The 24,975-nt window shown below is 40.0% G+C and overlaps 1 protein-coding gene across 4 annotated transcripts in view; it reads right to left on the reverse strand.

Annotated features, from left to right (window-relative positions):
- Positions 1–24,975, reverse strand: part of LOC107787584 (uncharacterized) — a 52,445-nt gene that overhangs the window by 26,351 nt on the left and 1,119 nt on the right. Inside the window, exons 2-6 of one of the 4 annotated variants that reach the window (XM_016631845.2) lie at positions 24,150–24,813; positions 23,126–23,972; positions 22,294–22,494; positions 22,057–22,208; positions 21,075–21,966 (exon numbers count right to left, since the gene is read on the reverse strand). The exons of 1 other annotated variant lie outside the window; for it this stretch is intronic. In XM_016631845.2, coding sequence (XP_016487331.2) covers positions 21,550–21,966; positions 22,057–22,208; positions 22,294–22,494; positions 23,126–23,972; positions 24,150–24,773 — 2,241 coding nt within the window. In that variant the 5' untranslated portion in view covers positions 24,774–24,813 and the 3' untranslated portion in view covers positions 21,075–21,549. Of the gene's footprint in view, positions 1–21,074; positions 21,967–22,056; positions 22,209–22,293; positions 22,495–23,125; positions 24,814–24,975 lie in introns of those variants that run through there. 2 more of the 4 variants (XM_016631844.2, XM_016631843.2) reach the window with 2 other exon arrangements.

The following is a 24,975-nucleotide window of genomic DNA, read 5'->3' on the forward strand; positions in this document are numbered from 1 at the left end:
CACGGGTGATCCCACGTCACCCAAAATCAACATAGGCCCGGTGACGCCATCTCAACTGACATTTGTTCCTTCCGCCAACACCAATAAGCCTTAGAACCAAATTTCTCACCATCCCATCATTCCCAAAAGACCTGATTCCTGCATCAATACACAGTACCAACCTCAACCAGTTGCGACAACTTATGCCTACGCCTACAGGGCACAACCACACGACGTAACACATCACACATATTCCCTTAAAAATAACCCTAGCCAATCAATTGTCCATAATCAAATCCAGCACCGACCATTAGCTTCACATCCGTTAAAACCCCGTTTCAAACCTTCACAACACTAACAACGATTCAATAAACATGAAGACCTCACGACTATTCACCCGAATCAACAAATTATATCTAACGCCTCCTAGTCACACCCCTCACAAGCTAAAACCCAATAAGCACAACACAAATATGTTTGAATATGCAAAGAGAAACACACAAGAGAACTATCAAACAAGCCCGACAGGCACATCTCCCTATTAGTACCATACTACGAATAAATTTAACAAGGAAGAATCAAGGTATATGAACAAATCACAAGGATCTCATCCTGATATAACTCTACTACGGCCCGCAGCCCGGTTCAGACGTATCAAATCATATAAAGACGCGAGGATCCTATCCTCAGCTCTGAATCGCAGGTAGCATACACATCTCACCATCCGAAACCTTCAATTAATTCAATTCCACAGATAAAATCACAACATATACTGAACTCTCACATTGGTAGAGCATCTAAATCACAAATCGTAACCCATCACCTAGAGATCACATCAAAACTACCAAAATGAGGAACATAAAGTCACTCAAAATCTCATAACTCTCAATAATGAATAAAAACAAAACGGTAGACACATGCTACTACTATAGAATCTCCCAACAGGGACAGACACATAAGTAGAGTACTAAATCACAAAACTCACTCACATGTGAAGCAAAATAAGAGGACCCATCCCGATAAGCAGAACCAAAACAAAGTACGAATGATGCTCCTCTATAACAAATCGAAACTATACATGTACGATATCATCTGGTGTAGCATCCTCAAGCCTACTATAGGAAACACATCAATGGGTCGGGCCTCCCCTTCTTGGGTGCCCTCTACTCGCCTGACCTGTAACCCAATCTGACGGTGCAGGGATAACAACAGCCGGAATCAAACTCATATCCTGAATACTTCATTGTGACACATTTGTCGGAGTGTAGACAATCTCTCACCATGTGGCTGGTATCTCCACACTCAAAGCAACCTCTCTGATGACATGGTTGAAGAAACTATGCTGTACGGGTACTCTGGGACACATGGGCACCTGAAATACCGTGCGAAACCTAAAGTGCAAACTGAACTGGATGACCCACAAAGCCTCTACCATGCCGTACCCTGCCTCCAAAATAAGGACCAGTAGATCTCTCCGGTCTACGAGACCTCTTAGCCTCCCTGTCCTCTCTCTCTTGACCCCGCCTGTTCTCTCTCCTGGCCTCGCCTTTCCTCTCTCTCTCTCTCTCTCTCCTAGTCCCGCCTGTCCTCTCTCTCCTGGTCCCACATGCCCTCAAATCAGCGGGCAATCTCTACTACCTACTAAAATGGAGCATCTGACTCCAACTCCCGTGCCATGCTGAACCGGATATCATGTCTGAGCCCTTCAATGAATCTACAGACTCGCTCTCTAATTGTAGAGACCAAAGCAGGTGCATGTCTGGACAAATCACTAAATCTAACAACATACTATGACATGGACATAGTGCCCTGGCACAACTGCTCAAACTCCGCGCGCCATGCATTCCGAAGGGTCTGAGGAACAAACTCTCTCAGGAACATCTATGAAAACTGAACCTATGAAAGTGAAGCTGCATCGGCCGGGCTACCCAACTCATATGCTCGCCACCACTAATATGCCTATCCTTTAAGCTGGAACGTAGTAAAAGCAACCCCACTCATCTCCACAATACCCATAGTACGGATAATGCGGTGACACTCCTCTAGAAAACCTTGTTCACCCTCTGAAGCTAAACCTCTAAAAGTAGGAGGGTTATAGTTCTTGAACCTTGCAAGTCTAAGCTGTTCTTCCTCAGATGTTGCGACCATAACCATGGGTTGAACTGGGACCATAGGCTGAGTCGCCATGACACGTGGAACCTGACCAATGTGGACTCGCTGCTCTGGAGTACGAGCGATGGGAGTCTGAGTCCCTCCCCCGATCTGTGAAGTAGTTGGTGCAACCGAAATCAACCCGCCTGAGCCAATGTACCAAACATGCTCAGGAACTGTGCTAAGGTCTCCTGAAGTCCGGGGGCAACAACAAGAGCCTCCGGTGCCCGTATCCCAACATGAGCTACTGGTGGCTTCTCAACTGCTGCTCTGACAAGTGCTCTAGCTGTAGCACGTGCTCCTCCTTGGCCAGCCTCTATCCTTAGCGACACCTGCTTCGGGGGTAGCGTCATCAGTAACTATAGCTCGTGTCCTTACCATCTGTGAGAGAATAGAATGATAAAAACTCAAAATTCGGGATCAATAAACTCGCACGATAGGCAATGAAGAAGTGAAACTGTCCTAATAGTTTTGTAGCCTCTCAAAGATAAGTACATTCATCTCCGTACCGATCCGCAAGACTTTACAAAATTCGCTTATGACTCGTAGCACCTATGAACCTAGAGCTCTGATACCAACTTGTCAAGACCAAAATTTCCTCTGTATGATGTCGTGACGGAACCTAGTTTCTAAGACTAGGTAAGCCTAACACTTACTGAGTCTACATAAGAATTTGACCAACAATTAATAATTAGGAAATAAAACCTTATTACTCAACTTACAATTTTCAAAACCGGTAGTACAAGTCATAAGCTCTACTGAGTTTGCTACAAAACCATTAAATACAACTGTTCAAAATAGAGATAAGCCATGCAAGAACAAAAATCGAAGGTGACTCTGAGGCTTGTGAACGCAACAACAGGTTTTCCTTGAGTCTCCACAGCAAGATCCATACAGATGGCTAGTGATCGACTGACTCCGAATTACCTTGATCTGCACAAAAATATGCAGAAGTGTAGTATGAGTACACCACAACGGTACCCAATAACTATCAAGACTAACCTCAGTAGAGTAGTGACGAGGGACAGTCAATACACCTATTAGACTAGATAACCTGAACAAGTATAGGTATAAAACTAACATAGTACATTATCTCTACAGAATTACGCATAATAACAACAATAATACGGTGCTTACAATAGGAATTAGAAGCAACAATTAGGAGCGAGACACCACAAGTAATAACACAATAGAGTAAGTTGGACACAGTTTAAATCCGGTGAAAAACAAATAAAGAAAAGACAAGTAGCAACTTGATAAGAATAACCGCTTTAGCACCAATAATCACTTGGCATCTTGTGCCCTCATTACAACTGATAACCGCGCGGACGACACACGTGCCAATAGAACCAATCTCACATATAAGACAAGTAGACGGAGTACATACAAATGATCGGTAGCATCAGTGTTCCTCTTCTTAAATCGATACAGTGATAAAGTATGCGTATACTTGTGCAAGTATTCTACCATAACTCAAGTCAACAAGTAAGAGTAGAGAGAATGAATAGCACATAAGAAGAAATTACCACGAAATGTACACGGTATAACTCACACAGGGTAGACACACCACTTCACAAATAACAACAATAACACTGCCCCTAGGCCATCATAAGTTATCACAAATCAAACCCTGACATATCCCACCTTGTCTCGCCATGTACACAATAATAAAGTAAAATGCCTGCTTTATCTCGCCGCACGCACATAATAGTGTTTCCACTTTGTCTCGCCATATGTGCAAACCCATATATATAGCTTGCCTTGTCACGCCGTATGTGCATGTATCAATAGTAACCTTATCATGGCAGAAACCTCGTGCACACACCCGAACAAAACCTCCTAATAATATCACGTGCCAAAAACACAACATCATAATAGAATGACTTTCATAACATGTGATCATATTCCACAACATTTCATCTAAACAGTGTCAATACCACAACCACGCATAGCCCTCGGCTCAACAAACTGAGTACAACAACAACAACACGAGAATGCGAGAAGTAAATCAACTCAAGTGCTTTGGATCACAAAGAAGCGGTAGAACGAGCTCAGAAAGAATAAACACAATAGGTAATACTAGCCTCAATAAGAATGGCTCAATAAGGGATAAATACTATGTAACAAGTTATTCTAAATAAGGATGAGGCACCTACGACAAAGGATAACTAAACTTCATTTAGGGTTGAGCAATTACAAAGAGATGCAGCCAATTCAATTAAGGATAAGCAACAGAAAAGATAATCATAACCTCAAATAAGGATAGACAATTACAGAAGAGATAATAATAATTTCAATTAAGGATAAGCAATTAGGAAAGGATATCATGGAAATCGAAGAGACAACAACTTCAGTAAAGGCACACAAGAGTCAAATAGGAAATAAGGGTTGAGCATGAAACAATAAATTCCAATTAAGACTCCTAGAGGTAAAACTAGTAAATGGGAAAATTAACATGACAAAACAACTCCATATCTGTTACAAACAACTTACCATAAGCTTTTTTTTTCATAGAATACACAATGGGACTATTGTCTTTAATATTGGTATCTTTATGGGCAGCTGACCGATGACAAGCATTTGATTCTGCTCACGTTGATCATATTCCCTTCGGGGTCAACCCGATGTCAATCACAGTTATTGTTCCCGGTACTAATTACTACACAATTTACTTTTTGCTTGTCTTCGGTTCCACATGTCACATTTCCATTCGATCATTTAATGTAAACCAATTTTACCCTATACACTCTAAACCATTATTACAGCTATTTTTAGCAGCAAGTCACTAAAGTATGTTAATTTTCTCTTTATTTACTTACATTACAATATTTTGAATCAAATATTAAGTCCATATACTTTCGAAAATTCTGATGATTTTAATGTTTTGTTTTTAAGACTTTGTCTTTTGGCTGCAAAATTTCTGTTATAAGTAATTGCTCTAAGATAGAAAAATATTTGTTCTTGGTAAAGAATGAGTATGGAATGCAGAGTCTGTGTCAAACATATGGTACTCTTAATCTATACTCTAATAATAGTGTTACTTGATCACGCCCAACTATGCCTTATAAAAAGGACTAAGCGGTCGTTGTAAATATATTCCGGCTAATAAGTCCGGAGTCGAACCCCACAAAGAATTAACCTATCAAACACATCTACTAGACTAGCACAAATTCACACAATCAATCTTCAGAAATATTTAAGTAACAGATTGGGTTTTATTAACTAAATATTACGTAATGAAAATATAATAATTAACAACTAACTATGAACGGGTTGTAAACAAGAATTTGAATGATCTAAGGTTGTGATTTCCCCTATTGTTGGAATCTTTTCCGCTATGTTTTCTACAAATTTGCCTAAGTCTTCTCTATCGACCATAAGCACTCTAACTGTTGTAACTCTCTCCTGAGTAATTACTACAATTTACTAGGCATATTCTCCCAAATTACGCTAGCTGGCATTAAGTATAGCTCTCTCAGATCGCATCAAGGTTTTGTTATCCCTAAACCCACCTTTAAACCTCCGTATTGATCCCTCATATACGTTTAGGAGTGATGGTGTTCAACAACTACCTAACTGTGCACTCTTTCCCGAGTAATACATACTAAATAGGCACAACTAATTGAGGGCCCTTCAATCAACCACAAGAATAATATAGTTGAACAAATAGAGAAAACACTACGACAAATCTATATTAACGTAACAAGAAAATCATCCTTCAATAGGTTCCATCAAAACCCTAGATTAAGAATTTAGCTACTCCTACTCATAGTAACAATATCCCAAATATTTTGCATAATTAAAATACAGAATAAAGATGAAAAGATGTAGAAATGAAGATTCTAACTCCCAAGAGTTGATTCCACCAGTTCTTCTTGCCTCTGCCTGTCCAAGTCCCTTGGCTGCTGAAAAAAAAACGTTCTTCCAAGTGGTGTTTTAGGTCTATTTATATGTGTAGAAGAAACCCTAAACGTTTGGGCCGAGTCCTAGTCAAACCCGGAACGAATTAAGTCTTCAAAACTCGGATTGGACCTGGCGTTAGGCCTGGCGTCGCCAGCCTAACGCCTGGAATTTGGCTGGCCTTGCCAGGCTAAAGCCTGGTTCATCCTGGCCTTAGGCTGGCCTCGCCAGGCTAAAGCCTGGTCCAGCCTGGCCTTTGGCTGGCCTCGCCAGGTCTCTCCTTTTCACTGTTCTCGAGCATACTTTCAACGTTTAAGTATCCCTTCTACTCTACTTTCATCTCCAATTCACCTACACATAAAATAAACTCCATTATGCGCAAATAAAGTGTAATTTATCATTAAAGCATGTAAAATGCAAGGCACATAATGTACGAAACTATGGAATTATAGCCACACATCAATACCCCACACTTAAACATTTCTTGTCCTCGAACAATCAAACTACACTTATAGATATGACCTTTTAAAGCAATTCTCCTAACTCATTACACCAAGAATTTTTAAAATAGTTTAAGCACACAAGTGTGACATCCTCGCCTCAAGATTTGACTCACAAATACCATGCCTTATTCACAATTCACTTACTTACTGTGACATGGATGTCAACAACATTACCTTTCCTTTACGAATCATGTGCCCTCACCCAATCAAAGAGCTTAGTTCCACACACTGAATTTTAAGAACATAGGAACTCAAGATAGACAAAATTCACTCGCTCTCAGAAATAACATTCATATGCCACAAATGATGCACCATAGGCTTGCCCGTAGTGTAATACTCTACTAATCGAGTTCATTCAGTCTAAGATCAAGTAGGACTTTCATTGGTTGTAATGTAGGCTGCGGGTCGGGTATGATACATTTGGATATGAGTGACTACACCTCCTTTAAGCACTTTAATACATATACTTTAACACACATACCATACTTGTGCCAAACCAAACATTCCACCTTCACTTCAATTTATATTGCCCCATATTTCTTTACACATAATTACATTAAGAGTCGCCACTTAACAAAGAATATTCTTTTTCCCAGCAATACAACTATTTTTTTTCTTTTTCTTTCTTTTTCAGTTCAAGCGGCTCTTACTTTTTCAAAACAGTTCACCTTTCTCCTTATTTCATTAGTTCCACTCAAAAACCAAACCAACCACCCCACACTTTAACTTTTACAAAGTTCATAATAATTCCAGTGCTCATTAGAGGTGAAAAGGTTCAAATAGATGATTAATTCAAACAACTGGGTAAGGCTTGTAGTGTGGTTTCCAAAGAAACAGGATTACAGGCTCAAAGGGGTTAACTACGTTACATAACTTTTAGGTGGGTAAACTATATATATCTGGCTTAACAAAGAAATGCCTATATCACTTCTCAGACTGAACAAGACTACTATTTCGCTTTGCACACACACAAGGAAAGTTCTAGACATCAAATGCAATGCACAGAATACATACAAAACTCACACACGCATGGCACATAACTCACTCAGGATTGGTTTCATCGTGACACTCCAGTCAAAGCAGTTAAGCAAAATTAGGAATCTACGAATATAGGTACTTATGCGAGAGTCAAAAATCGAGCCTAAGCGTCACAACCATAGTACTAACTATTCTCAAGGGATAACAAAGCTAAGAGATATTGCTACAATTAAATGCATAGCTTCGTGGTTCCTACTCCTAAAAATTAGAACTAACTACGCCCGGTTCAACTAAAAGCCCCTAGAAAAAAACCGCGGCCCAAAGAAAAACCAAGGGGGAATTACTACAATACCTGCACACGAAAAATCTTTTTGGTATTTTCTTTTGACTTACTTCCCTCAAGAAAACTGTCTGGGAGATCCATCGTCGGGATGAGTCCAACTTTTTTTTTTAATAACGGCACTAAAACAATTAACACTAAATAACTAAATGACTAAAATTAACCATGTACAAGTCCCCACCCAACACTTAGATCATGCATTGTCCTCGGTGAATGCACAAAATGACAAAACATGAAAAATGAGGAGGGTGTAAAGAAACTCCCTGATCAAGCAACGTCTTCATCCTCTGATGCTCTCCATTCCTCATCATGTTCGTCCTCCTCATCATCATCAACATCTCCCTCACCATTTGATTGCTCTGGCTCAGCTTTATACTTCTCCGGTGTGTTGATATCCTCATCATTGGGGAGTCTGTATCCATCTCCTAACCCAACCAGCTTCCGGGCATTAGCATTGAGCGGGTACCGGTGCTCCAATTCAGTCCTCTCCTCAGATGTGGCCTGTCAACCTCCTATCCTTAGCTGCAAATCCATCATCCCATAGAGATAGGCTAGAAGACTATCATCCCGAGCGTTGCGCTCGGTACTTGTCAACGATGTCATGACAGTCTCTTCTTTCAGTCGGAGGCTAGTGATGTCCATTTGTCGTAGGGGCTGATCAATGGTGTGGTCAAACTCTGGCTCCTCCTCAACCTCCTCGTGTCTTAAGTACTGAGTTAGAAAATTGGCAAATGGCATTCGATCTATCTTTTTACTCATTTTGACTACAGACATCTGGTAGCGGATCAGATGACCCGCATTTACCCTTTGACCCGTCATGAGGAAGTAGAGTACACAGGTCCTCTCACGGCTAATGAGTGTGTCATGATTGCACTGTAGGAGTCATGCATTTATCAATTTAAGCCACACTTGAGCCTTCGCCCTCACCTTCTTCTTGGGAAACCTCTTGTGCCGATTAGTTATCTTATCCCGGACCCATGTTGCCGTAGAATCGGCACTACAAAGCATATGTCTCAACTCTCTATATGTAGGCCGGCGAATGAAGTGGTCCAATGGCTCCACAGGAACATCCGGAGCACCTAAAAAGTTACATATGGCCGTGGGTGAAAAATCTATCAATCGCCCACGAATCGGCACCAACTGTTCAGTACTCTGCAAATCAAACCCTGCATAGAATTTTCGGACTAAGTTGAGATTAATGTTCCCTGTGTTCTTGAATACATAGCTCAACCCCATATCCTGAATGCCCCTCCAAGTTGCCTGATACTTTACTTTCAAGCTGCGTTCATTGATAGCTGCTTCCGGGTGTACATGTTTAGGCCTACAACGCATGTACCAATCCTTAGTATGTGGTGGTATGCTGTTGATACCAAACTCCTGTTGGCCTTGTGGTTGTTGACGCATAGCTGCTATAGTTGCCACATCTTGTACTCCACTTAGATTGGAGGTAGCTCCCCCCCCCCCATTTTCTCTTCTTTGGGGGAGGTGCTAAGGTCGCCTTTACTTTAGCCGGCACAGTGGAAGTAGCCTTGGCTTTGCCTGTGTCTTTTCTGGGAGGAATCGTTATTCCTACACAAATAAGCAGTAGTCAGATAAAACTGCATTACACACTACACACATAATTTTTCCCGACTTTCCGAGGTTACTCTAACTTCACCTCATCTTTTCTTAATATTAGAATCAAAGAACAATACATGGGCTACCCGCGAGCCACCCCACACTTAAGATTTTATCGCGGTGTATGACGTCATAACACTAGTCTATTAATCCCGGAGACTCGGGCTCCAATGGGGACAAGGAATGCCATTGAGGCATTATATCAAACACTTAACATGCATTAGCGCCATGGAATTTCTTATGGACATGAGGGATTTCCTCATCCTCCCAAATCGGCTTGGGGGTTCCGTACTACCACATGTTGTCATAATCGCAGCACCATTCCTATGAGGTTTCATGGGGTTGGGGCACACAAACTCAATACCACAATGAAGAACAACCACTAATTTTTGTGTGTAATTGTATACTTGTACCTCTCTCGAAATTACTAAGGAAAGAGACTAAATCATACCTTTGAAGCTTTTGAGAGGAGGAAGCTGCCTGAGAATTTCTGATTAGTGTGAAAGAATAGCAAGATTAAACTTGACTTCAATGGGATGGGGGAGACCACTATGGCAATGTGTTGTTGAGTGTTTGTGGGTGAGGGCAATTCATGCAGTGTGTTTGGTTAAGAGCAACGGTGATGAGAAGATGTGTGTGCTTGTGAATTTCTTTCCTAAAGCTTGATGTGTTTTTGGTTTAAGTGAGGTTAGGGTTGTTTGTATTGTGTTTAGTGTTTAGGGTGTGTAATGTGAGGAGGTTCGACTAAAATAACTTAAACTGGGCCGAAATAACTTACCTAGAGTCGCCTAGCCTAGTACCTGGCGTTAGCCCGGCGTCGCCAGCCTAAGGCCAAGCAGACCCTGGCGTTAGCCAGGCGTCGCCAGCCTAAGGCCAAGTAGACTCTGGCGTTAGCCAGGCGTCGCCAGCCTAAGGCCAAGCAATACCTGGCGTTAGCCAGGCGTCGCCAGCCCCAACGCCTGGTGTGTCAGGTGATGCTGAAACCCTGTTCGACTTGCCCAACTCGCCTGCAAACTTGTTAGTACCTAAAAACAAAACAACAACAACAACAACAACAACAACAACAACAACAACAATAACAACAACAACAAAAAAGGAAAAATTCTAACTACACTAAAATTCAACTACGAATTGGTTTGCCTCCCAACAAGCGCCTGATTTAACGTCGTGGCACGACGCAGATAATTGCACTTAAGGCTCGCTTAACCTTGGTGGCTTAAGCAAATGAGTCACCAACACTACCTTCGCATCTTCCATGCCCAAATAATGTTTTAACCTGTGCCCATTGACTCTAAACGTGCGAGAGTCATTTGATGCAGCAATCTCTATGGCTCCGGTGGGGTGAATCTCCACCACACTAAATGGTCCCGACCATCTTGACTTTAACTTACCCGAGAATAACCTCAACCTCGAGTTGTATAGCAATACCTTATCTCCGAGTTTAAAACTCCGCTCAAGAATATTTTTATCGTGCATTATTTTTATTCTCTCCTTGTATAATCTTGTGCTCTCAAAAGCGTGGTAACAAAATTCATCAAGCTCGTGCAGCTCTGTGACTCTACTTGTGCCCGTAACTTCTATATCAAGATTCAACTGTCGCAGTGCCCATAAAGCTCTTTGTTCCAACTCCACTGGTAGGTAACATGCCTTCCCAAATACCAATTTATATGGCGTCATACCAATCGGAGTTTTGAAAGCGGTACGATAGGCCCAGAGTGCATCATCTAACTTTCTTGCCCAATCCGTTCTTGTAGCATTCACAGTCTTTGTCAAAACACTCTTTATCTCTCTGTTCGACACTTCTACTTTCCCACTCGTTTGTGGATGATATGGGGTGGCAACTTTGTGACGTACACCATACTTTTCTAATAACTTTGTGAAGGCTCGATTGCAGAAGTGAGTGCCTCCGTCACTAATTATCGCCCTTGGAGTGCCAAATCGGGTGAATATGTTCTTTCTCAAAACACCAATTACCCCCTTAGCATCATTTTGTCGGGAGTGCTGCAGCCTCCACCCATTTCGACACGTAGTATACAGCTACGAGTATGTATTTGTTACTATATGAGCTTATGAAAGGCCCCATGAAATCGATTCCCCACACGTCAAACACTTCTACCTCTTGAATTGGGTTCATAGGTATCTCATGTTGGCGGGAAATATTCCCAGTTCTTTGGCATTCGTCACAACCTTTCACCCATAAGTGTGCATCTTTGAACACTATCGGCCAGTATAAACCCGATTCCAGCACTTTCGCGGCGATCCTTACTCCTTCGAAGTGGCCACCATATGGTGATGCATGACAAGCCTGCAAAACAGAAGATTGGTCTATCTCGGGGATACATCTCCGGATCATGATATCAACACAAATCCTGAACATGTAAGGCTCATCCCAATAATACATGTGACAGTAACGAAAGAACTTTTTCTTTTGAACAGAGGAAAGATCATAGGGGACAATACCGCTTGCCAGGTAGTTTGCAATGTATTCATACCATGGCGCTTCCTCCAATGTCACTGCTAGCAATTGTTCATATGGGAATGTCTTAGTTATATCTTCTACCTCGACTTTCTTTTTAGCTCCCTCCAACCTTGAAAGGTGGTCTGCCACTTGGTTCTCTGCCCCTTTTCTATCGCGGATCTCCAAATCAAATTCTTGTAGCAAAAGAACCCAACGGATCAAGCGTGGCTTTGACCCCTTCTTTGCTATCAGGTACCTAAGTGCTGCATGGTCAGTATAAACAATCACTTTTGAACCAATCAAATAAGACCTGAATTTGTCGAATGCAAACAGCGCAGCCAACATCTCTTTCTCAGTCACGGTATAATTGAGTTGTTCACCACTTAGCGTTCGGCTTGCATAGTAAATTGGGTGTACCAGTTTGTCCTTCCGCTGCCCCAAGACTGCTCCTATAGCATAGTCACTCGCATCACACATGAGCTCAAATGGTTGCTCCCAGTTGGGTGAGACGATGATTGGTGCAATCACTAGTCTCCTTTTCAGCTCCTCAAATGCTAACCTGCAGTCATTAGAGAACACAAAAGAATGATCCTTTTCAAGGAGTTAGCAATTTTAGAGAAATCCTTTATAAATCGCCTGTAGAACCCGGCGTTACCGAGGAAACTTCTTGCTGCCTTAACTAAAGTGGGCGGTGGCAACTTCTCAATCACCTCAACCTTAGCATGGTCAACCTCAATACCCTTACTGGACACTCGATGCCCCAGCACTATGCCTTCTTGTACCATAAAATGGCACTTCTCCCAGTTCAGCACTAAATTTGTCTCCACACACCTTTTCAACACTCTTCTTAAATTGTGCAGACAGTCTTCGAACGAATCCCCTACCACAGAGAAATCATCCATAAAGACTTCCATAATATCTTCAACCATGTCAGTGAAAATGTCTAACATACACCTCTGAAAGGTGGCCGGTGCATTGCATAGGCCAAACGGCATTCTCCTAAAGGCAAAGATGCCATATGGGCAAGTGAATGATGTCTTTTCTCTATCCTCAGGGGCTATGGAAATTTGATTGTACCCCGAATACCCATCCAAAAAGCAGAAGTGAGACCTCCCTGCCAGTCTATCCAACATTTGGTCAATGAATGGTAAAGGAAAATGGTCTTTCCGGGTAGCTGTGTTCAGTTTTCGATAATCCATACAAATTCGCCAACCCGTAACTGTACGAGTTGAGATCAACTCATTATTATCATTGGGCACTACAGTCATTCCACCCCTCTTTGGCACACACTGAACTGGGCTAACCCAGTTACTGTCAGAGATTGGGAAGATGATTCCCACATCTAACCACTTGATCACTTCTTTCTTCACCACTTCTTTCATGTTGGGGTTTAGCCTTTTTTGATGTTCTCTGGAAGGTTTGTGCCCATCTTCTAATAGAATCTTACGCATACAAAATGTTGGGCTGATCCCCATAATATCTGCAATGGTCCAACCAATTGCAGTCTTGCATTCCATTAACACCTGCAAAAGTTGTTCTGCCCGCACATCTAACAAACTGGATGAGATAATAACAGGTAAAGTGGATTTAGGTCCCAAGAAAGTGTACCTGAGGTGAGAAGGTAACGATTTTAGTTCCAACTATGGTGGCTCTTCAATTGACGGCTTAGCTGGAGGTGTTTTTCTTTCTTCTAAGTGTAAGGGCTCGAACACCAGCTCTCTTTTCCAGTACCCTCGCCCTTCAAGAGCCAAAACCCACTCTGCCAAGTTTTCACCATTCATTTCTTCTAAGTTCATGAGGCATGCTGCTAGAGGGTCTTTTGCATTCAGAGTCTCATCTTCCTCCTCCAAGATCACATCCATAGCTTCTATCAGAGAGCAATTAGCAAACTCACTGGGTCGCCGCATAGATTTCTGCATAAATGTTATCTCTTCATTATTTAATCTCATCTTTAGCTCTCCAGTTTCACAGTCAATTAGGGCTCTCCCAGTGACCAAGAATGGCCTTCCCAAAATTATGGGAATCTCCTCGTCAACCCGGCAGTCTAAAATGAAAAACTATGCTGGGAAAATAAACTTCCCCACCTGTACTAATATATCATCAAGGATACCAGAGGGCCTCTTCACTGTCCGATCAGCCAGCTGTAACAGCATAGACGTGGGTCTATCTCTTCCAATGCCTAACCTTTTGTAGATAGTCAAGGGCATCAAGTTTATGCTTGCCCCCAAATCACAGAGTGCCTTAGCAAATGCATAGTTGCCTATAGTGCATGGGATTGTGAAACTCCCTGGATCAGATAACTTCTCAGCTATGGGTCTTGTCACAACAACACTACATATCTGAGTTAGTATAATTGTGGCCAAGTCTTGAAAGTCAAACTTACGAGACATCAAGTCCTTCATCATTTTTGCATAACCAGGCATTTCCTTTAAGGCATCAATCAATGGAATGTTTACCTGAATTTGCTTCAACATCTCCAAGAATTTCTTATATTGCCCATCTTTTTTACATTTGGCCAATCTTTGGGGGAAAGGTGCTGGAGGCCGCTTCTTTAATGTGGTTTGATTTTGAACCTGCTCTGGCACTGTTTCTGCTGCCTTCTCTTGCTCAGACTCAGTTTCCTTCGCGACTTCTTTTTCTTTGCTTGTTTCGGTTGGTGCATGTTGTACTGTCACCTCTGTCAACCATGTTGAGTCATCTATCTCAATGGGGACAGGCACAAGTGTTTCAGTAGGCCGGCTTTCGTGAGCCATCTTTTACTCCAGATCTAGGTCTCTACCATTTCGTAGACTCACTTCCATAAGCTGTTTCGGGCCATATTCTTTTGGATTGACTTGTGTATCTACAGGTAACGTTCCTTGGGGACGATTGTTTAGGGCCATAGAAATCTGTCCTAATTGAATCTCAATACCCTTTATCGCTGATTCATGCGAGTCTACCCTCTGTTGCATTTTCCTGTGGACCCAATCAATTGTTGCAGCATTCTGTTGTTGCTGTCCAACATTCCCTCAAGTTTAGTAAACCCATCATCTGGTCTTATAATCTGTTGTTATTGAGGTTGTTGATAAGTCAGCTGCTGATTTTGCTGGATGTAGCCATGTTGCCTTGGGTAAGGCGCAACTTGACCCATTGGTCGCATAGCTCCAGAATTGTTGTTGTTATTGTACTGCTGCTGCGTTGGTCTATATTGTTGATTATGTTGATCCCAATTCAGACCACCTTGCCTATGTCCCCCATAGTTGGCTACATAATTCATATCTTCATGATATCGCTAGTTGTCACCTTCCGCCCTCCACGAGCAAACATATGGTTGGTTAATGCATGGTGTACATAAGCCCCCATTAGTTGTGTCAACTATGTGAACCTGCTGCTTCTGACCTAATTCATCAATCTTTTTGGTGAGGATACTCATTTGTGTCATTAGAGTGCCACATTCTCATCTATGGAGTTGTTTGGGTCCAACGCCACTGAGTGAACTACCGGAGTGATCGTGGAGGCTCTAGTCATCCATCATGAGTTTTGTGCCATCTTATCAAGTAGGATCTTGCATTCTGCGAATGTTTTACTCAAAAATGCTCCACCTGCTGAAGCATCAACATTGGCCTTTAAGCTGTCAGCCAGTCTACATCTCAAAAATGCTCCACCTGCTGAAGCATCAACATTGGCCTTTAAGCTGTCAGCCAGTCCCATGTAGAATCTCTGTCCCAACATCTGATCTGGAATACCATGATGTGGACACTTAACCAGCATGCCCTTAAACCTCTCCCACATTTCATGTAGTGATTCTGTTGGTCTCTGCCTGTAGCTCAATATATCATCAATCTGTTGGGCAATTTTATATAGAATCTGTTCAAAAATTGCTTGACTAATTCCTCCCAAGTAGTGATGGAATTTATGGGGAGTGAATTAAGCCAAGTCTGAGCTTCTCCTGTCATCGAGAATGGGAACAACAAAAGCTTTATTGCATCCGGTGTTACGTTAGGTTGCCTTTGCGTTAAACATATTGACAGGAAATACTTCAGGAGCTGCTGAGGATCTTCAATGTGTGACCCTGAGAACAGTCCCTTGTTCTGCAACAAATGTATCATGTTATTTGTGATTTGGAATGATTCTGCTTATATCTGAGGGACTGTAATTGCGGTTGCCAGATTATCGATGGTGGGATGTGCCCAATCATATAATGTTGTTTCTGGTACAAGAGGCACCACACCCCGAATGTTTGGTTCATTCTCATTGTTTCTGTTGTTTATTAGATTTTCTATTCCGTCACCCATGTTTGGTTCAATTTGTTCTCTCGAGTTTCGTTGTTGTTTGCTTCTCTTGTTTGCATGATTTAGTGCCTTGAAAACTTTCTCAGGATCTGATATCGTTTCAAGCAATTCACCAGTTCTTGAGTAATTCCTAGGCATGCACCTGTAACACCCAAGACTACAAATGTTAAAATTTTAATATATTTGGTTTATAATGGAGAAAATTGACTACACTAAGAATTCTAGCACTTTTTTTAGCTGCAATTAATACCGTTAATTCCCCGGCAACGATGCCAAAATTTGATCATGCCCAATTATGCCTTATAAAAAGGACTAAGCGGTCGTTGTAAATATATTCCAACTAATAAGTCCGGAGTCGAATCCCACAAGGAATTAACCTATCAAACACAGCTACTAGACTCGCACAAATTCACACAATCAATCTTCAGAAATATTTAAGTAACAGATTGGGTTTTATTAACTAAATATTACGTAATGAAAATGTAATAATTAACAACTCACTATGAACGGGTTGTAAATAAGAATTGGAATGATCTAAGGTTGTGATTTCCCTTATTGTTGGAATCTTTTCCGCTACATTTTCTACAAATTTGCCTAAGTCTTCTCTATCGACCATGAGCACTCTAACTGTCGTAACTCTCTCCCGAGTAATTATCACAATTTACTAGGCATATTCTCCCGAATTACGCTAGCTGGCATTAAGTATAGCTCACTCAGATCGCATCAAGATTTCGTTATCCCTAAACCCACCTTTAAACCTCCGTATTGATCCCTCATATACGTTTAGGAGTGATGTTGTTCAACAACTACCTAAATATACACTCTCTCCCGAGTAATACATACTAAATAGGCACAGCTGATTGAAGGGCCCTTCAATCAACCACAAAAATAATATAGTTGAACAAATAGAGAAAATACTACGGCAAATCTATATTAACGTAACAAGAAAATCATCCTTCAATAGGTTCCATCAAAACCCTAGATTAGGAATTTAGATACTCATACTCATAGTAACAATATCCCAAATATTTTGCATAATTAAAATATAGAGTAAAGATGAAAAGATGTAGAAATGATGATTCTAACTCCCAAGAGTTGATTCCACCAGCTCTTCTTGCCTCTGGCTGCTGAAAACAAAACGTTCTTCCAAGTGGTATTTTTGGTCTATTTATATGTGTAGAAGAAACCCTAAACGTGTGAGCCGAGTCCTAGTCAAACCCGGAACGAATTAAGTCTTCAAAACTTGGATTGGACCTGGCGTTAGGCCTGGCGTCGCCAGCCTAACGCCTGGAATTTGGCTGGCCTCGCCAGGCTAAAGCCTGGTCCAGCCTGGCCTTAGGCTGGCCTCCCTCGCCAGGCTAAAGCCTGGTCCAGCCTGGCGTTAGGCTGGCCTCGCCAGGCTAAAGCCTGGTCCAGCCTGGCCTTTGGATGGCCTTGCCAGGTCTCTCCTTTTCACTGTTCTCGAGCACACTTTCAACGTTTAAGTATCCCTTTTGCTCTACTTTCATCTCCAATTTACCTACACATAAAATAGACCCCATTATGCGCAAATAAAGTACAATTTATCATTAAAGCATGTAAAATGCAAGGCACATAATGTACGAAACTATGGAATTATAGCCACACATCATTACTCTTACACAAAGTTCTAAAAATAAAGTACCGAAAATTAACTAAATTGTACTAATACCCGAAGAGAAATTGAGATGATTGTGACGATTTTAAAAAGTCTAATTTAGGTTATACTCAATTAAGTAACTAAAATAGTATAATATAAATTTCTTATAATAATCAGCCGAATCGAACCATTGACACCCTTACCCCTAGCCGTGAGGGGAAAAAGTTATTGATATGTCTCATATATAGTTGAGCGCCCTTGGTACTGATGTTTTATAAGATTACTTGAATTATTTATACAAATGTTTACTGAAGCTAGTTGGTGTAAAATTGGAAATGTTTATTGGTGAAAAAAAAATATGCAAAGAAGTATGATCAACTAATGTAACTTGTCAAAAATTTGCTATATAGATTAAACTAGATGGAGAAATTCCAACTCCGTTTAGCTAGGTAATATGAGTAATAGTGAGTATGTTATTCTCAAATATTGGTGATTATTCTTCACTAGAAAAAGCAGCAAGATTGATACTTCGCTGCGGATGCCAATTTTTAGTTATTATACTAGTAAATATACTTTCTTAGATCACATTAGTCATGGAAGCACAAATTACTCTTGTTTTATAATCACTCTAAGGGTGTGTTTGGTATAAAGAAAAATGTTGTCCATGGAAAATATTTCTTAAAAAATAAGTAATTTTCTTACTTATTTTATGGTATTTAGTTGCTTAGCAAAAATATTTTAAAATATATATATATAATCTAGGCAAATATTATAGGAGACAAAAGGGGTGAGGGCAAGGGGATGAGGGTGGCGGTGGGAGCCTGGAAACCGAGGTGGCAATGGTGTGGATTGGGAGGAGAGTTGGCGTGGGGAAGGTTGAAAGAGAGTATTAGAAAATATTTTCCCTCCTCTTTTCCTCCATCCGAAGGAAATGAGTTCATAAGAAAAATATTATAATTAAGCCACAAACAAGGAAAAATTAGAAAATATCATTTTCCATTCATACCAAACACATCCTAAATGGTAGAGTATTAGAATAGTATGATGAAGCTTCTTGCACAAGTTTGTGTGTGTGAACTTGTGGTGTCTAACTGTTGATAATGCTCTCTTCTTTTCTTCTACAAAAAATAATAAAAAGAAGCCCACAGCTGCATAGCATATATTTAAGAGATTTTTTCGTTCATATACACTATTTGAAATTTTATTATCAAAAATATTCATGTTTAGTTAATTATCCGTCCTAAACAAGTTTTATCTACAAAATATATACATTCCACCTTAAAAGGCTCTCAATCCATTATTAATGCTTTCAATCAAAGGATTTAGTTACACTCTTTTTCTTTTTTTTCTCCTTTTCTCTTTCCTTATTTTTCTACTTTCATCGGTGGTCTCTTCTCTGCAATCTTCACCTTCTTCTTTGATTTAGGTGCGTATCGCTTGCTAGCCATTCTCATAATCACTTTCTCTTTTTAATTTGTTTGATTGTGTATATTCCTTCATATGTTTTTTTTTCCCAGAATTGCATATCATATTACTTTGCTGCTTGGATAACTTATCACTCTTGATATATGCGTGCATTCTAATATTGGGGCGGGTTACACATGTGTAATCAGGGGCGTGTGATAATCAATTAAAATTGGAGGAACCTAAGATGGATGTGGCGTCGTGACTCTATGTAATCATCTCTGATCATCGCTCCTCTCCAATTTGGAAAGCATTCTGCATTCAACATACAAGTGAAGTTGTTGGAAGCTATATCTATGATCTGGAGATTTTTCCAGCTATTTCATGTTGGATCATACTCAATACTTCCAGTAAATAGATTGGAACGCAAGACTAGGACTCTCAGACTGTATGAGTTACTCAACATGCACGGAAACTGTCTAACAAGTTTGTCTTTGTTTTTAGAGTACAACAAATTGGAACAGAGAGATGATAAATTTGTATGGTACAACAATATATAAATTAAAAAAATAAATTTCGTAAAACTTTAATACAAATTTGATACATCTACAGCATCATATAAACTAAAAATAAATTTTATACAACTAATTATATAATATACAACTTATTTATAACTTATCAATAACTTTCATACATGCTAAAAATAAATTTCATACAACTAAATATACAGTATACACTTATTTACAACATATCTACAACTTATCTACAACTTTCATACATTATTTCTACACAGTTAAATATAACTACAATATCATACAACTTAAATATAATTTTTATACAATATGTCTTTTGTATATTTTGTATTTGATTTATACATAGTAAAAATAAATTTCATACAACTAATTATATATTATACAACTTATGTACAACTTTCATACATTATTTCTACCCAGTTATATTCAACTACAATATCATACAACTTAAATACAATTTTTATACAAATTTTATACAATATTGTTTAACTTTCATACAATATTTAAATAAAAATATATATATAAACAACAGAATACAATTTACCTACAATTTTACTACAACTTTACTACAATTTCGTAAGTATAATGTATGTCATGTCTTCTTCTTCTATCTGAAATTCAGCCAAAATCAAGTGTAATCTTCACCAAAACACCCTCAAAATTGAGATATAAACTCCAAACAATATTTTCAATTGTTTGCAACACCCAATTCAAACAAATAATGATTTTTGAAAACCCAAATTCGAATTTAAAGCTTCAAAGCTTTTTAATGGTTGTCAATGGTGGAGAGTCAAACACCTTAAAAAATTATTATTAACAATTTCAATTTGAACACCAATTGTACAACATTACCGGAATTTGAACACCAATTGTGCAATAAGCATGGAATTATTACTGCTCTCTTTCCCTTTGCTCTACATTACTGGAATTAGGGATTGAGAGAGAGCGAGCACAAAAGGGGGAGAGAATAAGGATGAGAAATAATTGATTCCTAATATAAAGGGATACTCATTTAATTCCTAAAGTGTATATAATTGGTAAATTGTATATAGGATGTAATTAAATTGAAACTTAAGTAGGGATGGTAATAAAGTTTCAATTAGTGTATAGGAAAGTAAAAATTCCTATATTTATTTATTTTTTTAGACTGAAACGCCCCATAGCATATTCATAACTGATATTAGTACAGTAATAGACTCTAATAATAGTTCAGTCCACTAAAACCAAACTCAGGTTGATTGTTTTACTGCCCACCAATAGAAAGTCCGTCATGTTTGATAACAAGTACACAAATAGAGTCAATCAGACTCCTAGGCAGTGAATAGCAAGAAGAATCCTCATCAACATCTGAGCAAATTATATCAAAAGGAACATCTGAGCAAATTATATCAAAAGGACTGCACTCTAACAAAGTACACCCCAGAAACCAAGGTTCTGCTCTAAACTACAACAGTAATTATAGTTCCAGAGATAACTCCGCAAGGTTTTTCATTCGACCAGACAACAGATGCAAAAATTCTAAGGTCGCAAGAACTGGGGATCTGATTCGGTGAAGAAACACAATGAGCTTTTTATAAGAATGTCCTTGCACGAAAAGCTATCACGGAGGCAAGGTAACACTTGCAAAAGACAACTGTCATCGAACCAGCTTCTCCAGTGACCAAACCAGAGCTTGCTACATACAAGACCTGCAGACCTGCAAAGATGCAATAATATGATACTCTTACCATTCTCTTACAGTGTAAGACTGACCCATGAGAAACCAAAGATGAGATTAGGATAAATTATAGCCTAATTCTACTGCTTGATAATCTTCCCTTGTGCCTTCAACTTTTCTGCAACTTGGTCATCAGACAAGGGCAAATAGTAAATGCGAGGTGTTGCCTTTGTCTTTTTAAAGAGATCATCCAGAGTGACAATTGGAGGGTCGAGTTTCTCAGGAAGTGGAGGTGGTGGAAGTTTCTCAGGTTGAAGCTGCCTGTTCTGCATCTGTTGCCTTGGGGATGGTTGGCGCTGGGCAGAAGGCACGGCCGCAGCCGAGATTGTGGTCACAGGAGTTGCATGAGTTGAAGGAGATTGAGGTGGTGCTTCAACCTTATCTTTCACTCCCTGGGGATCAACAAACTCAGCAACAAGTAGCTTTCCTACATGCGGAGGCCATTGCAGATTGTATATAGCATTTCGAGTTTCTATAGCTTCTTCTACAGATGAAAACTGCACAAAATTCGACAGCAACTTAAAATTCACCAAGACAAATGTGTCGTCGGAGGCAGAGAGAAAACCAACAAAGATAAGAGTGCTTACAGAAACAAAGCAGTGGGTTTTAATAGCGTCCATCCAGAAATTTGTCACAGTACCCGTCTTGCTAAGTAGCTCTTGCACCGCTTTCAAGGTGAAAGGCCGCAGAAAATTTCCGATCAAGAGAGAATTAGTAGGCACTTTTGATGATGGGGGAACTGTTACAATCAACACAATTACATTATTCATACCCATATACATCCAGAGTATACTCATTTCACCATCAAAGAAGTGGCAACTCACCCACACGTTCTTTTGGTGGTTCCTCCTTGGCCATTGAATCAGATCTAGAGAAACTACGTCTGAAAGAGGGCTGGAAAAAATCCTTGGGGGTAGTTGAGGCCACAGCATCACCTTTCTTGTTCTCAGGAATTTTAAGATCTTCTGAATTCCATCTACGCTGCCTCTTTACAATATCATTGCTCCCAGCTGCTGTTCCTTGATCTACAGCAATACATAGAAGATAAGATTGGGGGCAGATCTAAGAAATTTCCAGAGCAATGATATAAGCAATAAGTGCCATTTATTTGATTCCCATTAAATAGCAAAGTGCTTAATCAGAACTGCACTGTCAGAAGACATTGGGAGGAATGAAATGTAAATACAGAAGTGTTCCTTGAAAAAGGAAACACTTGTATATGCATAAAGCCTACAGGGAATGTTTCTCCAATCTCTGTACTCATCTTTTACACTCTAAGAATCTGCTAATAGCCAGTAAAATTACAATTTACGGCTAATAAGATTCTTGTGACACTTTAGCAATCAGAATCAAAAATAAATAAATTGTAAAGTCATAATAATTGCACTGTCAGAAGACATGAGAGGAATGAAATGTAAATACAGAAGTGTTCCTTGAAAAAGGAGCGACCGGGATATGCATAAAGCCTACAGGGAATGCTTCTCCAATCTCTGTACTCATTATTCTTTCTACTTTGAAGTATCCGCTAATAGCCAATAAAATTAGAGCAAATAAGATTCTTGTGACGCTTTAGCAATCAGAATCCACAAAAAGAAAATTGTAAAGCCATAACAGAGTAGTAAAAAATAGCAAAAAGAACTATTGAGGTCAACTTACCATGAAGTTTTCTTTTCATAGACAGCACAGTGGGACTATCGTCTTCAACATTGGTATCTATATGGGCAGCTGACCTAGCATCATCCACAGAAGCAACAAATCCTACCTCCCTATTCGTGTCCATTTCAATTTCTTTCTTTCCATCTGTTTCTTTCACTGAGTCCAACTTAGAATCAGCTAATTTACCGTCTGAAACATCCTCCTCCATGGAATCCTCACCAGGACTTCGGTCTAATTGCAACTTCTCTGCAGAATCCCCATTGCCATCCGTCTTCATTATATCAACATATTTATCGTTTTCGTTGCCTGGTTCTTCTGTAGATACTGGTTTTTCTACATCCATAGGATGCAATTTTGCATCATCAGGGACATCACTGCTCGACAATAGCTGCACCATCTCAGGTTTAACATCTAATTCTAACTTGACATCATTAGCAATTACGTTATCCTTCAGTTCTATTTTTTCATCAATTGAGATATCAGTGGAAACAGAATCAGATTTTACTCGAAACCCTAAAATAGGGCTGAGCTCAGATACCTGAGTTTCCAGATTGGATGAACTGATCTTTGCCTCATCCAGTGAAGAATTTGAAATGTGATTCTCCCGCTGCTCTTTTAGATCCCCGCTCTCATTCTGGATTTCATATTTTTGCGAGTCTTGTCCACTTAAAGCTGTGGCAGACTCTATACTCACACTGACAGGATCACTGGTTTGCACAACACTAACTTCAGGATATTTCTCGTTTTCCTTGCCTGGTTCTTCTGTAGATACTTTCTTGTCATGTGGTTCTTCTACATCCATAGGATGCAATTTTGCATCATCAGGGACATCACTGCTCGACAATAGCTGCACCATCTCAGGTTTAATATCTAATTCTAACTTGACATCATTAGCTATTACATTATCCTTCAGTTCTGTTTTTTCACTAATTGAGACATCAGTTGAAACAAAATCAGATTTTACTTGGAACCCTAAAACAGGGCTGACCTCAGATACCTGACTTTCCAGAATGGATGAACTGACCTTTTCCTCCACTAGTGAAGAATTTGAAATGGGATTCTCCAACTGCTCTTTTAAATCTCCACTCTCATTCTGGGTTTCATATTTTAGCGAGTCCTGTCCACTTAAAGCTGTGACAGACTCTACACTCACACTGACATGTTCACTGGTTTGCACAACACTAACTTCAGCTATCTGGTCCTCTTCGGTTGGAGCACTGCTTTTCGCATCACCAAATTGGTCTATCGGATCCTTTTCAACCATAGTAGAAATAGCACCACCAACCGGCTCCTCAATTGAGAATTTCCCTTCATCCGATTGCACTCTGTTTTCAGCTGCATCAACCTCGCTCATTTTCTCATCCGCTTTCTTATCTGTGATATTGCCAGCATCAAAATCATCCTTGGAATTCTCAGAATCAACGGGTTCAGCCATTTCTTCCTCTGGCACAGGCGTGGAATCACTATCGTTCTCAGACTTAGAATGAGCAGCATCCTGTTCTTCGAGGATTGCTTCAGCTAATCGCCTTACCAACTCTTGCTTCAACCCCTTAATGGGCAGATTACGTCTCTTAAGCTCTTCTTTCAGCTCTGTGACCTTCAACTGATCAATTGGCGGATTATCAATAATGGGATACGGTGACGACATCCTGTTTCTTCCAAATATTAGTTTTATCCAAAAATGGTACCTGATCGAACCATCAAGAAGTCAACAAGAAGGCAAACATGTCCAAATGTGTATGTAAGAGCACTCAAAACTAGAAAAAGACATCAACATTTTGGAATCTGAAACTAACAGATACTGTAATGTCAAGTAGGCTCATTAGACTGCAGAGACCATCTTAAACTAT

The sequence above is a fragment of the Nicotiana tabacum genome, chromosome 13 (assembly GCF_000715075.1).
Source record: "Nicotiana tabacum cultivar K326 chromosome 13, ASM71507v2, whole genome shotgun sequence".
NCBI lineage: Eukaryota > Viridiplantae > Streptophyta > Magnoliopsida > Solanales > Solanaceae > Nicotiana > Nicotiana tabacum.